We start from the raw sequence: 14828 nt of genomic DNA on the forward strand, positions 1-14828 counted from the left end.
TTCATATGGGTGGCCAGATGAGGCCACTGAAAATCTTGGGGTGGCACACCAAAACCAAAAGCCATAACTGATTTTAACTTGCTTATGTTGCTGATGTACATAGGCTAGATGAAAACTATGTCAATATGATTGTTGAGGAAATTACATACTGATTATACTGTGGCTTCTTGTTTCACAGTCGAAGTTCTGATTATTTGATGTACATTCAGTATTTACAGCACTGTTAACATTTTGAGTTCCAAATCAATTCTGTTTTAAAGTTATGCATTTGCACGTGATACAGAGTTTCTCAGGCTGGTTGTCCTTTGTCTTAAAAAGACAAATATGCTGTCAAAAAAGAAAAACAAAACAAAACAATACAGTGTTTTAAGTTAAAAAAGGTATTGTCCAGGCTGCCTTAAATTTTTAAGTTGAATTTTAGAAGACAAATTGAATCATTCCAAAATGACCTCAACCTGTTCTCTCAAATTCAGTCAACAAGGCAGCTCAGACTCTACCTATTTAAAGTTAAGAAAATTAGTGATTTCTTTTCACGGTGCAGCTTTAATTTAAAGGAGTACATTGATTGTGAGGAGTAAAACATTTACTGGGAACAAGCTTTCTCAAGTTTAGGGGAGACTGTGGGTCCCCACAGAACCCATTTTCATTCAGATATCTTGAGGTTAAAGTTCAAGGGACCCCTTTGAAAATGGTAAATTCTGCCTCTTTGGAGTGTTATTTATTCCCCTTTATGACAAGCTAGCATGCCATGGTTGGTATCGATGGATGCCTACAATTATGTACTTCCACACAATAAAACTATATACATGTTAGCATAAAATAAGAGCATGCCACAGCCTCTCAACAACATTAATGTCAGCCTTCAATTATTTTTGCCAAAAGGTGGCCAGTGGAGACACCAGCAATTGTATTGAATTGTAACCCCTGTATCATGATTATATTATATTGCCAGATTCTTGATACACAGCTTGATACATGTCCCATAAGTGCGTAATAGACTGTTTTGTGAGGCTGTTTGACCATTTGTTTTTGAATGGTGCTTTTAAACCTCTACATGCATGCATTCACATGAATCTGAAGGTATGCCTGTTCAACTGCTGTGTGCGGCACAGCCCATAAGCATAGAATTTGTCTGACTTAATGACTTGTGCTCCTACACTAAAGTCATCAGTGCGAATTTAATCCTGAGGGCTAAATATGAGCGAGGGCTAAAAATAGTCCCAGTAGCTACAGTAACATGCATAGAAGGATATGGTTGTCATGTAGATGATAGTGAAGAAAAGACCGGGACAAGGGAGGGGGAGGAAGGAGAGATTAGGAAGAAAACATGTGGCATGAAAAGAGAAATGTATATGACAGGTGGTTATATGTTCCAAAGAAGCCAGGACAGGTAAAAAAAAAAGCTCATAATTAAAGGTAGAAAATGGCATTCATCTTAGTGTTTGAAGGGAATACTGACATAAACCACCACTTTTTATACTTAATGTCTTACTTAGGTTAAGAAGCTTTGTGGTTTTATAATAATGTGGCATTTGGGAAATTTTTTTATTTTTTTTGTTCATATTTTTTATATTTTGGAAGTATAATTTGAAAAGTATGTGGCATCTCCAACTGTCAAAACTGATTATATGTAGATTTGATGGACAAAGGAAGGACAGATTTAGACATTAAGACTAGCAGACAGACAGATGTGCACTCAGTCAGTAGGTACATGGTCTAAATAAATGACAGCTCGGACTAATAATGGAGGGAGAATTCGATTAGAGAGTTGGAGAGATAAAAAGACAGGATCTAGCTCCGTCATTAATGCTGTCTGTCCGCAAACCCTAATTATAACTAAACACACTGCCCTCTCTCTCCCTCGCTCTGCCTCTACCCTCTGTTACTAACCCCACACAATGCTCGACAATCCGAACAAAGCTTCCCAGAGGCCCCTAATCTAATAGAGCAGTCTCTACAAGACATCCACACTCACGTACACACACACACAGCAGCCAACAGAGACGGTAGGACAGAGTCAGGAGGGAATGATGAGGGAGCGGACTGGTAGTCAGATAAAGGAGATAAATTGGACACTGAGTGAGGAATGACACAGACAGGGAGCTTTTATTTTCCAAGTCTCTGAGGGCTGCAGTGTGGTGTTCATCATGAGGGAGCTCTGGTGGGACCTCATTGTTCCCATCTGTGTGTGTGTGTGTCCATGTACTATGAACCCCTACAGGCTTAGCCTGTTTTATCATATCTGTGTGTGGGTGCCCACTCTGATCTTGCAGTTCAGTTAGCACTCCTGAAGCAGTGTATTGATTTTGGGGGGTTGGTGAACACAGAGAAGAGGCAGAGACTGGTGCAGAGCTGTGTAAGATAGACAGGTCAATATGACCTGGGATGGAAATGCAAATAGTCATAAGGAGGTAATGTTCAAATCGCACCAGACAACTGACCAAACACTAACCTTTGTCACCATCACTGGTTGTATACTGACATGTCACTGTTTTTTGTTGAGCTGTAGGATGCTGTCAGGCTTTCAACATTGTTTTATTATCAAGCAAGAAAATGCAATACCTAAACAGTACTTCTACTTCCATTATAATAACCAAAGTGTTGTCAGTGGAGGATTCAATCAGAGAATCTGAAGTGAAATTTAGAAAAACTACAGGCAACAGGCTTGATTTCTATTAAGGGCAGTTGATGTCTAGTAGAGAAAATGAACAGAAGTCGATTCAAATTGGCATCTTTTTAAGCTCATTATTTCCCTAATTGGATGCTCTTTTGTCCATATTGACCCAAGATAAAAGATACTGGCAGGGACGTGCACAGACATTTTCAGGGTCTGTTGCTTTAGCCTGAAAGAGGGGCTGAATACAGCTCTGCAAAGTTATGCTTCCCTTAGCTACCTCCCTCAACTCTGTCTCCCTCTAACATATTCTGCCTATATCATAGCCAGCTAGCTAGCTATGATTAGTTTGTTTGATAGCATAATATAAGGCAATATTGCGTGACGTGATGAATATGTGAGAAGCTGCGCATTGGTCCGAAGCACGCAAAGTTTTTATTCCCTGGGCATCTCATTGGTTATACCATTAATGATAATTTGAATTTTTTTTTTAACCAACCTAAAAAGACTCTATACCCTACAGCAACACCAGTGTCAGATGATGGGCTTTTTGCACAATATGGTCAAACTTAAAGAAATAATTTGCCGATTTTTAACCTTTTTTCTAACCGATTTTTTTTAGGTAGTATGTCTAGGTGAACTGCAGTAAACTTTCCTCCATCTAACCACTGCCAAGATATCCCGCCTCCCCTCATGGCAAAACGTAAAATATGTAATCTGGCAAAGTTTAGCTGGCTTCTGGGCTGTGGCTTGAACGCAGACTTACTTATGCATTTTTCGAATTGCTTGCTGGAGCTGGATCAAGAGACTTACCCGCTCCTCTCTCTCTTGCTCTCTCTCTAAAAGTCAGACTGATGTCTGACCAAACAGTAGAACTAGGCAGAGCTGACTGAATATAAATCAAGATTATATCAATACACTGCCCATTTCTCTATCTACATATTTTAACACCCTGTTCAGCTGTAATAGTGAGAGATTATGAACAGGAAGTGGACGCCCTACTGCTTCCTGCACAGTGAAATTAGAGGCAGTAAAAACTGAGATCAAACTGTAAAACTAAGCAGCGCTGATTAAATACAAACCAAGATTCCGTTACTGCCTTGCCTATTTCTCACTTCAGATGTTTTCAGAAATATGTATTTAGATACCGTTTAACTGTAATACCAGATTCAGCCAGCTGCCGTTGTCTCACACGGACCAGTCCACATTGTGTCACCCACCAGTGGAAGCGTTCAGCGGTCTGATACGGCACACTGCATTTTGGCAGTTGTAGGTTGTAGGTTTCCTACCTCTTGAGCAAAAGCGTCCTTTTCCTCTGTTTTCCCTGGTCCCGTAGCGCCAATTTCTACTGCATAGACAGCCTAGTTTTATGTGTAGACCCATGTTATATCACAGAAATGCATCTTTAAATAATTAAAAGCAAGAATAAAACTGTTTTTTCTTTTCAAGAGGGGGCAGCCAAGTCAATGAGCTGGGACTCAGGCAGCTTTAGCAAGTACCTGTGCACGTCCCTCGATTCCGGACACATCAGACATTTCATATGCTGTGGTCTGGTTCTTGCCACAGTTATTAGTGTCAGCACATGGTCTTATATAATGTTGCCATCTATCAGGGGGAGACAGTGAGCTAAAGAGACAGTCCTTCTGAGACTTCAAGCTGTAGCCATGCCCAAACACACACACACACACACACACACACACACACACACACACACAGACTTTCTCTATCTGCAGGGTCTTTCATTCTATCACCACATCTCTTAAATCTGCTCCTCCCTCTGTCCACTCATACATCTTATACTGCCAGGACTGGGCCAAAGTTCAATGTCCAGGCCAATCACAGTCTGCCCCAGAGTCATGCTTGGACAAATAAAAATCCAGTAAATGCCTTGGAGTAAGGCCAGGGGGAGCTGTAAATTAATGATTTGTAGGATATATATTATTATTATTATATTATTATGCTACCAATGGGTGTTTTGCAGAAGTGTTTGCAAAAAGAATTGCATGTTATATAGGAGAGATACATCTATCAGTGCAACCCGAAATCTAATGTCCATGGAGCAGTTCCAGAATTTGTTCTTGATTGCAACACACTTAAAGTTTTAGCATTCTAGTTTTTGATTTTGGGAGAGTTGTTCACATTTTCTAATAATTTTGGACTGTCTTAGATGATGGAATAACTTGTATGAGTTTTGAGTTTTTTACTGAGGATACAGACAGCAAGACATGAGTCTTGGTTTACTGAAAAGCTTGCAGCAGAGGGCGTTTCGCATAAGACTTTAGTAAATGTGGTCCCTCTTGTGCACGCCACAGGAAGCAGAGAATTGAGTCACTGAGGGTCGGATAAATTGCAGAATATGTGAATGCTGTGGACAACTAAAGCGCTAGACCGTTCTGCTTCAGTAAAGATTAGCTGCTTTCTATCTGCCATAGCACTCCTTAATTTCCAATCTATTGGAAATTATTTCCGATTTCTATTCCAACTGCAAATAGGTTTCATTTCTTTATTTATTTATTATGTGATTTTTAATTTATTTTATTTATTGATTGATTTATTTTATTGAGAATATTACAGAGTAAAATAATAAATGTGTAGTTGAAAATTTAAACTAAAAGAAAAAAGTAAAAAAAAATAGGAAAAAAAAAGATAAAACAAAAAGGGCAGAGACAAAACTAAACAAAAGACATGAGTCCAAGCACACCTACATCCACACACCTGTATCTAGCTAATTTACAGTTAAAAGACACATACACTTAACAAAATCTCACAAAACCAGCCCTTAGTCCAGCAGGGCCTGTAAATCTGTGAAATATGACAAAAAGGCTACCATATCTGTTACCATATCATCTATTGTGAAACAGATGGAGGGCTAGGGGGTGAATAGATTTCCATGAAATGTAGTGAACAGCAGGTAGACCTTGAGCCAAGAGTTGATCAGATTTTTCTGTTATTCAGGTTTGAGACATATTTTAGACATAACTATGTATCTATTGTTTCTAAGAATTGTTCATTTTTGGTGGTTGCTTTCTCTCTTTACGTGCTTTCAGTTTTCCATGTTTTCATGTCACATGTCCAGCACCTAACCCTATCCAAAACTTTAAAGATGTCTTTTCTATTTTTCCTAGTGGAGCTAGAGGCGGAGCACGCACAGAGAGTCCCTGGGGCAGACCAGGGAGGGGCCCCAGCCCCACAGGTCAAGCTGAAAGAAAGGCAGAAGTTCTTTGAGGAGGCCTTCCAGCAAGACATGGAGCAGTACCTGTCCACTGGCTATCTGCAGATCGCTGAGCGGAGAGGTGAGGTGTCAGAAGTCCTCAGATGCTATAGTCATGAAGCTTGAAATTCAACATTGCTTTCGGTCTGGGGCCTGTAGAGGGAAAAAGAAAAATGTTTCGGTTTAGGTTGTGGTGTCTGTTACTTATCCAAGGGTGAATGCAAAGCCATCCAGCATTCAAATGAATTAATTCCACAGTCCTGATACCATCAGCTGAAACCTTCACACTTCAGCTGCATATCACAAGATTGAGCCATAATAGCTTTCTGCAGCGAGGCTCCGCACTCTGAGTGCCTGTCGCTAAACACACAAGTAGAGCCATTACTTTGAAAAATGCCACCGCGCCATAGGGATTGTAATAGAATCCTGCTGCAGTTTACCCCATGTATTACTGCCAAACGCCTCTGCTAAAATACCCAAAGGATGTGCTGAAATGAGGGACTGCATGAGATATGCACCCTGCACTGAAAGATGTATTGGACTCTGCTGGCCCAGAGTTTGTAATGTGATTTTTCTTCTTCTTCAGCTCATCTATCCTGCTCCCTTAATCCTCTGGAAATGGCTTATTAGAGAGGATTGTGGAGCAGTAAGGAAGGAGGAGAGATGAAGCGAAAGGAAAGAGACTTAAGGAGGGGGACAAACTTATATCTTCACTGTCACTCAAAGCAGATTTTTGTTTTTTCTATCAGTGCAGTGTTTTTCATAATCTCCACAACAAAAACAATCACCTAGGCCATGTTTGAGGTGCAGTGTGTGAAATTTTTACAGCTCATTAGCTCATAGTCAGAATCTTTTGTCGCCAACATTCATTCATGGTAAAAAAGACAGAGGAGATGTTTAATTTACGGTACAAAGGCAAGAGTGTGGGCCGCAAAAATCCACAGCAGACCAAATCAGCCAGTTATAATTGCTATAAGAATATTTGTAATTAGTTACAGGGGAGGCTCGCATTATAATTCTGTCGGAATACATCTGTAAATAAGGCTATGGTACGCAAGCTGAATAACACAGCACACTACAAGTCATTATCCTTCATGCAGCTACAAAGCCCTACAGCAGGGCGGCGCCAGTGTAGAGCACAGAAAAGCTGGAGACAAGACGAGAGACACAGAGAATAAACTGAGAGGAGATATTAAAGAAAAAGAGAGAAAGGACTGCGGATGTCAAGCCACTGAGCCATCAAAAGATAGTCTCAAGGGTCTTATACACACTCGTGCACACACACACACACACACACACACACACACACACACACACATATATATATATATACCCTCTGCAGTTTCACTACAGGCAAAAAAAAAATCCTTCTCAGCAGGAGAACCTTTTAGGCAAGGTCACAGTAGGGCTAAAAGAACATGTTAGAAGCAGTCACATGGAAACTATGTTCTCAATGCAGTACTTTCTGGACCGAGACTTTCACAACATAGCCATAGTGTTGGTTCAAGTGTGTATGTGTGTTGATTTTTGTTCATGTGCTGGAAAGACAGCTCCATTTGGGGGTGGAAACGGAATCAACATTGTGCACACTATGTTTTACGAGGCTGAATAGCTGCTATGTGGTGGTAATTGCATAGCTGACAGGCTAGATATAGAACTGCACATGAGAGGAGGCTGTGTACTGAGAAGTTATTAGTGAGCATTAGACCCTTGTTCCTCTAAGATGTGTCTCTTTCTTCTGCTCTCCCTCTTTGTGCCGCCCTCCTCTGCTCTCCTCATTTCCTTGAGGTACGGTAGCCAATGGCTTCTTCTCTCACTGCTATGCGCCGACCAATCATCTCCCTTCTTCCTCTTGTGCTCGAAACTCTGCCCCCCCCCACCCCTTTTCATCCCAACAGTGCACTGACTGGCTGTTTGTGACGCATGCAGCACATCATGATGGTCAACTAGGGAATTTGTACCCCTGCAAGGCAGTGAATCCAGGACTGTAATAGTTAGCATATTAGTTGGGGTGTAAGAGGAGTTTCCAGTGATTCTGTTGTATACTTGAGTAAAACCAATAAACTAAAGTGAGTCCAGTTGCCTTTGAAACCACACCTAGGACTACCATAACCTGGATGACTGAGAATCTCCACTAACCTGTTTTAAACCACAAGCTATTTTGCCAGTTTTTAATGCTTGATCAGCCACATTAATATAGAACATATAGCTAGACCTTCAGTCAGCAACTGTAGCAACTTGATTTCAGCCAAACCCAAATGCTAGGTGTCAAAGCTGGCTGGTGGCCAGTCAGGGTTGTCTGGAATCAGACCCCCAGCATTGGGGTTTGTGCTAGCTGAATCTGAATTCCTACAGCCACTAACTGAAGGTCCGTGCCTGTTCGGCCATTTGAAATGACATGCTGTGATTCAAAGCTCTAGCTAACGTCAGTTACTTGAAGTTAAACTTGAATTACCTGCAGATGTGAGCCTTTGGCTATAAAGTTTGCAGAAGGTTAATTTATTATTAGCAGGATTTCTCTCCATCTCTGAAACACTTTGGCAATGAACAAAACAAAACATGCCAATATCAGGAGTCTCTTACAGACCTTTTTTCTGATAAGTTTGTCTTTTGTCTTTGGGTTGCCCTGCAGTGGAAGCAGATGTTACCAGTGCTGGAATAGCAACTTTTTATGAATGATTTTCCTACTATTTAGTCAGGCTCTCACTGTCTTAAAGGATGTGCACCTACATTTGTAGAATATTCATTAGAAATTAGAAATGCCCTCTCCCTAAAATGACCTGTGATTAGCCAAAGTCACCTGTCATGGGCTAGATCTTCTAAAGGCCCAGACACACCAAACTGACATCAAACAACTGGTGGTGACGAGGGCCGCAAAGACTACAAAGATAAAAACAACTAGCACAAATGTTCTGCACCTGTGTGGTCGTCTGTATTCATCATTCAAAAAGGGAAACCGTAACATTGTTAAGATGGATTCAAGATGCTAGTTAGCCAGTTAGCACATGAACAACACAACACAGTATTGAAAGAACAAAGCATATTTACCATGCGCTAGCAAACAATAACACAAACAATGACAAACTGTTCCTGATAAGGAGCTCATTGGTTAAAAACATACTCAGGCCTAATACAAGACCTAACAAGTTTGTTACAATCTCATGCTCTCTCCACTCTAGTCATTTGTTTGCTTTTCTCGTTTTAATTTCTGTTTCTTTTCTTGTACACTGAGCTGACCTGCCAATCTGAGAGATATCATTCACAAAGACCAATTTAAAATGCTAAATTGGCCAGAAAAAAAAAAAAAGCTGTGAAGGGCTGACGAGGGCCAACGATCCAGGGCCCACCGCAAACACTGGGGTGACGGATGCTCACAGATGATGTGACACTGACCAATGGCCGACTGTCGGCTTGGTGTATCAGGGCCCCGAAGCTTGAAAATAGAGCTCAGAAAAGGCGCAGAAGTCTGCTCTTCTCTTAGTGCACTTGAAAGGTTATTGACAGATTTTAGCCTAATGATATCAGAATAAACCTGCCTACCCCAGCTTTAAGACAAACTTCAAAAAATGTGATGCTACCATTTAATGATGTTGTAGGTGTTGCCTGTCGCCTTCATGTACAGCTTCCTGCATACAATGACACCTGGCAATCCATTATTTGTGGTAATGCTTTGGATCATAAGGTAAACAAAATGTCCTATATACGCAAGCTTACCCATTTCAAATCCCATCCAGCTTGAATGTGCCCATTTGCTTCTGCTTTGCAAATTTTAGAACTAATAACCCAAAGTGCTCGTCTTCCTGGACTCAGCCCCTTGCTGCTGCCCTCTTTAATGACATACGTGGCTAATATCTTTGCTGTTTCATTCGTGTCCAGAGCCAATAGGAAGCATGTCGTCCATGGAGGTGAACGTGGACATGTTGGAGCAGATGGATCTGATGGACATGTCCGACCACGAAGCCCTAGATGTGTTTCTGCACTCTGGGGGAGAGGACAACAGCGCCGCCTCGCCTGTCGCAGGTCGGTGGCCAAACACACATGAAATATATGTACCTAAGCTAAATGTATTTTAACCAAAAAAACATGCACAACACCTAACTACTGACGTGAAATAACTTTCTACAGCTTATCCATATCAAAGAATTTGCTGAAGCAGAAATATGTGACTCATAAGATTGACAGGAGCAGCGTTTGGACACGATGCACCAACACCATCTGTCCACATCTGCTTGGAAAAACTCCTGCCGCAGTGAACAACCTACAGCATCAAGCTGACAGCTCAGTCTTCTCCTAAGAATAATTTGATGCAAGAACCTCTCTGCTACAGTTTATATGTCTGGAGGCAATTTAGTTTGGCCAAATCCTAGCAAATTTAAACAAATCCTATTAAGTAATTCCAACAATTAGAACAGTACCCTCCGTCTATTTGCAGCTGTTGGCAGAGTTTGTTTTACTTCACTTGCTAAGTCAGTCATGTAAGGTAGAAATTTCCTTGCCGAAAGTCAAGTTTTACTTGACCTTGTACAAAGCCAGTGTTAATGTGTTAATCGCGATGTGATTAATTTCCGTAAATTAGGTGTTATTTATTTATTTATCAATTTTTTGTGTAAATCGCTGTCTGACATTCCAATCTTTGAGGCTATACTGTGCTAAGTTTTGAAAATAGAGTCACGATGCTGGTGTCATATGAAACTAGAAGACATGATGCCATGCTAGATTCTTAGGAAAGGGACTCAATAATGCTCCAAAGTTAGACAAGTTAGAGCAAGATATTTAAATGAAAATGTGTTCTAGGGGTAGCCATAAGTCTCCTCTTTACAGACATGCTCACTTTATGCTTTTCCCATTCAAATTTTTGCTGTTATTTGATTCTTAATCAAGACTAACTGGTTAGAATTGCTTCACCTCATCAATATGGACTTTAAGACTGGAAACTGGAATTGAAAACGTGATTAAAAATGTGATTAATTCTGATTTACTATAGCGCTTCTGTGATTCATCACAATTAAAGAAATGAATCATTTGACAGCCCTATATATTAGTGGTTATCAAATAAAAGCAACTCAGTTTATGATAGTTTTTGCTGTCAAATTTGTGGCAAATTGCCACCCAGTTCCACCCAATTAAGCTCCTGTTTTCAGGGTAATTTAAATGCACGCTTGCGCTTCAGCTTATAAATTTTGTCTTTACCTGCTGCCATTTTCTTGTGAGCACCCAATAGGTACTGCTCATACGCAGTCTCAACAGAGATGAGAGGGAAGCCAGATGACTCACTCCTTAGCTATTTCCATCTTAAGCTCGGAAAAAGTTAATTTTAAATTTAAGAGTTAATTTCTTTTTTTTTTACCACTAGTTTACAAGCCCAGCATGACATTTTCTTATCCCCAACAATCAGGCCATTCTTATTATGTAGCTCTTGTTGGTCTAAAAAAAACAGATAATTAAGACTATGATGGAATTGTCAAGGTTTTTTTGTATTGTTTTAGAGAAAAGGGTTGAATTCCCCATTGAGGAGAGGAGTATACCACTGCAGCATCAGTTCCTCTCCCAACCTATCCTGTTATGTGACTTTTTCTTTTAAAAACAAAGTGTGACTCCTCTTTGTCACAGGTCCAGATGTTGAGTCCTTCACCACTGAGATCAGTCTCCAGGTTCCCACCCAGGCTGAGCTACGCCACAAGCTTTCTTCTCTGTCATCCACCTGCACCGACTCAGCCAGCCAGGACACAGAGGCCGGGGATGAGGATGAAGATGACGAGGATGAGGAGACTGAGCAAGCTGGAGGCGGAGGTGTTGGAGGATCAGAGGGAGGAGGAGGAAGGAGGAGAAAGCCCCCCGTGGTGGTGACCCTGGATGAAGAGGAGGTGCACCCAGATACAGCATTGGTGGATGGGGTGGGTCAGGAGGATCAGACCAGCAAAGACAGTGAGGTGAGCAGGTCGAAGATTTGAGGACACACGGACTGGATCTAAACACAAACACACAGAACTGCGAAATTTAAACTGATATATAGATATAGATATATATCTATATATATCTATATATAGATATATAACGATATTGGCTTCATTCTCAAACTGTCATACAGAGGAAAAGACACTGAGGTTGCACTAACTGCCACATGACCTTGCCTTAACAGACCACTGATGTGAGTCCTCAATTCTAATTGAATCCCTTGAATGAATTTGAGTTCCCTTTAGCATAAAAGCACTGAATGGCTGAACATGCACATAAATAGTTTAGAACTGTTCAGAGAATGCTACAATATTCTGTTTCTGTGTTTGTGCATGTTGAGACCAGGAGAGGCCCGTCACTGATAAGTATACACAAACAAACAAAAAAACATCCATGTGCCCTTATTGCACTTCTTTGTTTTCATGTTACATGCTAACATAACTACTAAACTGTAACTGTTAAGCATTAATATATGTGTTGGAGACTTGTGAAACTTTTGCAGAATATAAATGATGATGTTTTGTACCACCATTGTCAGGGTTGTGGCATTCTATTTTTAGAACTAACTGAAAGCCACATCAGTGAAGTCAGTAGAAGAGTGATTTTTTTTAATTGCTCAACGTTAGTCTCCTTTGAACTGCATGTTGTCATGCAGTGATTGGAAAATAAAATTCTTTATTAGATCTGCCCAGCTTTTGACAAATCCATGTGTAATAGAGTGCCCCTGTAATGAGTCCTAAACCCAGAAATAAATTAACATTTTAGCGCTCCAAGTTTCCTTGTCTCAAAGTTTTTTTAAAAAAAATAGTTTTTTGCTTTGAAGCCTTAAGTAAAGTCTGTGGTTAACACAAGCTTAAAAGAGTTTAACGTTGGTTTTTCTACGACATAAAATACATTAGTAAATGCGGTACTCATGCATATTAGAGCTTTTATGTGTCTTAAAAAATGTGGTTGCTAACAAGTGGCTAAATAAGACTACTACTACATCATACCGAACATTGCTTTATAGCCCTGTTGTGGTGGCGATGTTAAGTCATGGGGCTGTAGTGTAGTTCGTTTATAGGCTAACATTAGCTTTTTAAAGCAATTGCATTTAGCTTCAAAAATCCTAAAAGCTGTGTTTATTTGTAAAACGTATCTTGCTGAACAAAATGTGTAAATATCATGAATGTTTTTTGTACAACAGAGCTTATTTTCTGCAAAAATCCAAAATCAATGGAAAAATACCATCAACTTTTTAACGAGGGAACCAGGTTGGTGCTGACTTCTGCATCTGCCTACAGATGAATGTCATCCCTGGGGCTCTCTGTGGAGATGAAATGAATATTCTAAATATCTCTTAAATTAATCAGAAAATTACATTTAAAAGAGCAGAAGTTTCCATTGTTAGCACTGCACTTCTGGCTGCCATTATTTTGGCTTGGCCACCTCCGTGTTTGCTTGTGATACCTGAGATGAAAGCCATGCACTATCCGGGCCCAGAAAATGAAAACTGTCAAAATAAAAATAATTAATGTATCCGCCCCATGATGCGGATTCACTGGATTTTTCCACAATTCTGGTGACAAAGAAACAAATGCACAATTGGACAAATGCACCAACCAAGCCAGAAGAGTGACCTAATGATGCCAAGCATGACAATGTTTTTGTTATTTGGGGGAGATCACCCTTTAAAAAACACATACTAAATAATTAGCACATAACACTTGAAAATGATTTGCAGGGGGCACATGGATTTCTTTTTTTATGACTTTATAGATAAGCTGAATCCCCAAAGTTTGTTGCATTTCTTTAACTGATTTATGGACCAGATTCTACAATATTTAAATACAAACTACCAATTATATGATACTTTTTGTGCCATTGGCTTTGATAAACACGGCAGGCACCTGGCAGTGGGTTATATAGCCTACCACTATATAGTACTGTATGTCTGACAGACTGGCCAAGTTCAGGTACCAGGATATGAATCATGTAACACACACATGCACACACACAGGAGAGTCACCCATTGCCATTTCTTTGACCAATAATATTTGGGCGAACTTCTCCTATTGAGCGAGGACCAAATCCCTGTTTGGACTGAGTGCTATGCACCGGACAACACCCAGGAGGTTTAACTGTATCCAGATTTTTTTTTTTTTTGTAGAGAAATGTTGACATTTGTGCAATGTGACAGCTTTCTTTTCCCCTGCCTACAACTTCTGACTTGTTGGTAATAAATGTTTCTCCCCCAGAATTGTTTAATTTTCATTGAAAAAATCAAAAACAACCCGCTCACTCACAATATAACTTGTTGAAAGTGGGTGCTGAATCCTAAAAATGGATATCAAAGCAGTCAAAATAGGACAGCACTCCAATTATAAAATATTTTATTATTGCCACACGCCCTTCTTCAGCGTGCACAATGGCAATAACGCAAAGAAAATCTGTGGTGTGATTAATTACATTCACAAATGCAAACAACACCAGTACATCTCAGCAGGGAGAGCCAAAGTTTTTACAAGGTTTTTACAAGAGGCAGAATCACAATTATATTATGAAAGAATAAACAGATAAATAAATAAATAAATAAATAAATGCAACAAAGAGACAGTAGAAAATAACATTGATACTGATCATACTACTAGTAATAATGATAATCATAACCAAATCATGTTAAAAAAAGGTGTGTGTGTGTATATATATATATATATATATATGTGTGTGTGTGTATGTATGTATGTATGGTATGTATGTATGTATGAAAAAAATTTACATGATTTGGTTATAATTATCATTATTTCTACCAGTATGGTCACTACCATTGTTGTTTGCTACTGTCTCTTTGTTGCACTAGTTTTATCTGTTTATTCTTTCATAATATTACTGAGATTTCCCTTTTGTAAAAACTTTGGCTCCCCCTGCTGGTATGTACTGGGTGTTGTTTGCATTTGTGGATGTAGTCAATCACACCTGTCAGATTTTCTTTGCGTCACTTTCATTGCGTCCGTATGGAAACAACAAACGACGCTATGATCGGAGTGCTGTCCTATATTGACTGCTTTA

General features: G+C 39.9%; 1 protein-coding gene across 3 annotated transcripts in view; it reads left to right on the forward strand.

Annotated features, from left to right (window-relative positions):
- Positions 1–12617, forward strand: part of dtnbp1b (dystrobrevin binding protein 1b) — a 41967-nt gene extending 29350 nt beyond the window's left edge. For 2 of the 3 annotated variants that reach the window (XM_042506587.1, XM_042506586.1), the window contains 3 exons: positions 5740–5907; positions 9702–9845; positions 11436–12617. In XM_042506587.1, coding sequence (XP_042362521.1) covers positions 5740–5907; positions 9702–9845; positions 11436–11776 — 653 coding nt within the window. In that variant the 3' untranslated portion in view covers positions 11777–12617. The remainder of the gene's footprint in view (positions 1–5739; positions 5908–9701; positions 9846–11435) is intronic. The other variant, XM_042506588.1, reaches the window with a different exon arrangement.
- The last annotated feature ends 2211 nt before the right edge of the window (positions 12618–14828 follow it).

This window comes from Plectropomus leopardus, chromosome 18, assembly GCF_008729295.1.
Source record: "Plectropomus leopardus isolate mb chromosome 18, YSFRI_Pleo_2.0, whole genome shotgun sequence".
Classification (NCBI taxonomy): Eukaryota; Metazoa; Chordata; class Actinopteri; order Perciformes; family Serranidae; genus Plectropomus; species Plectropomus leopardus.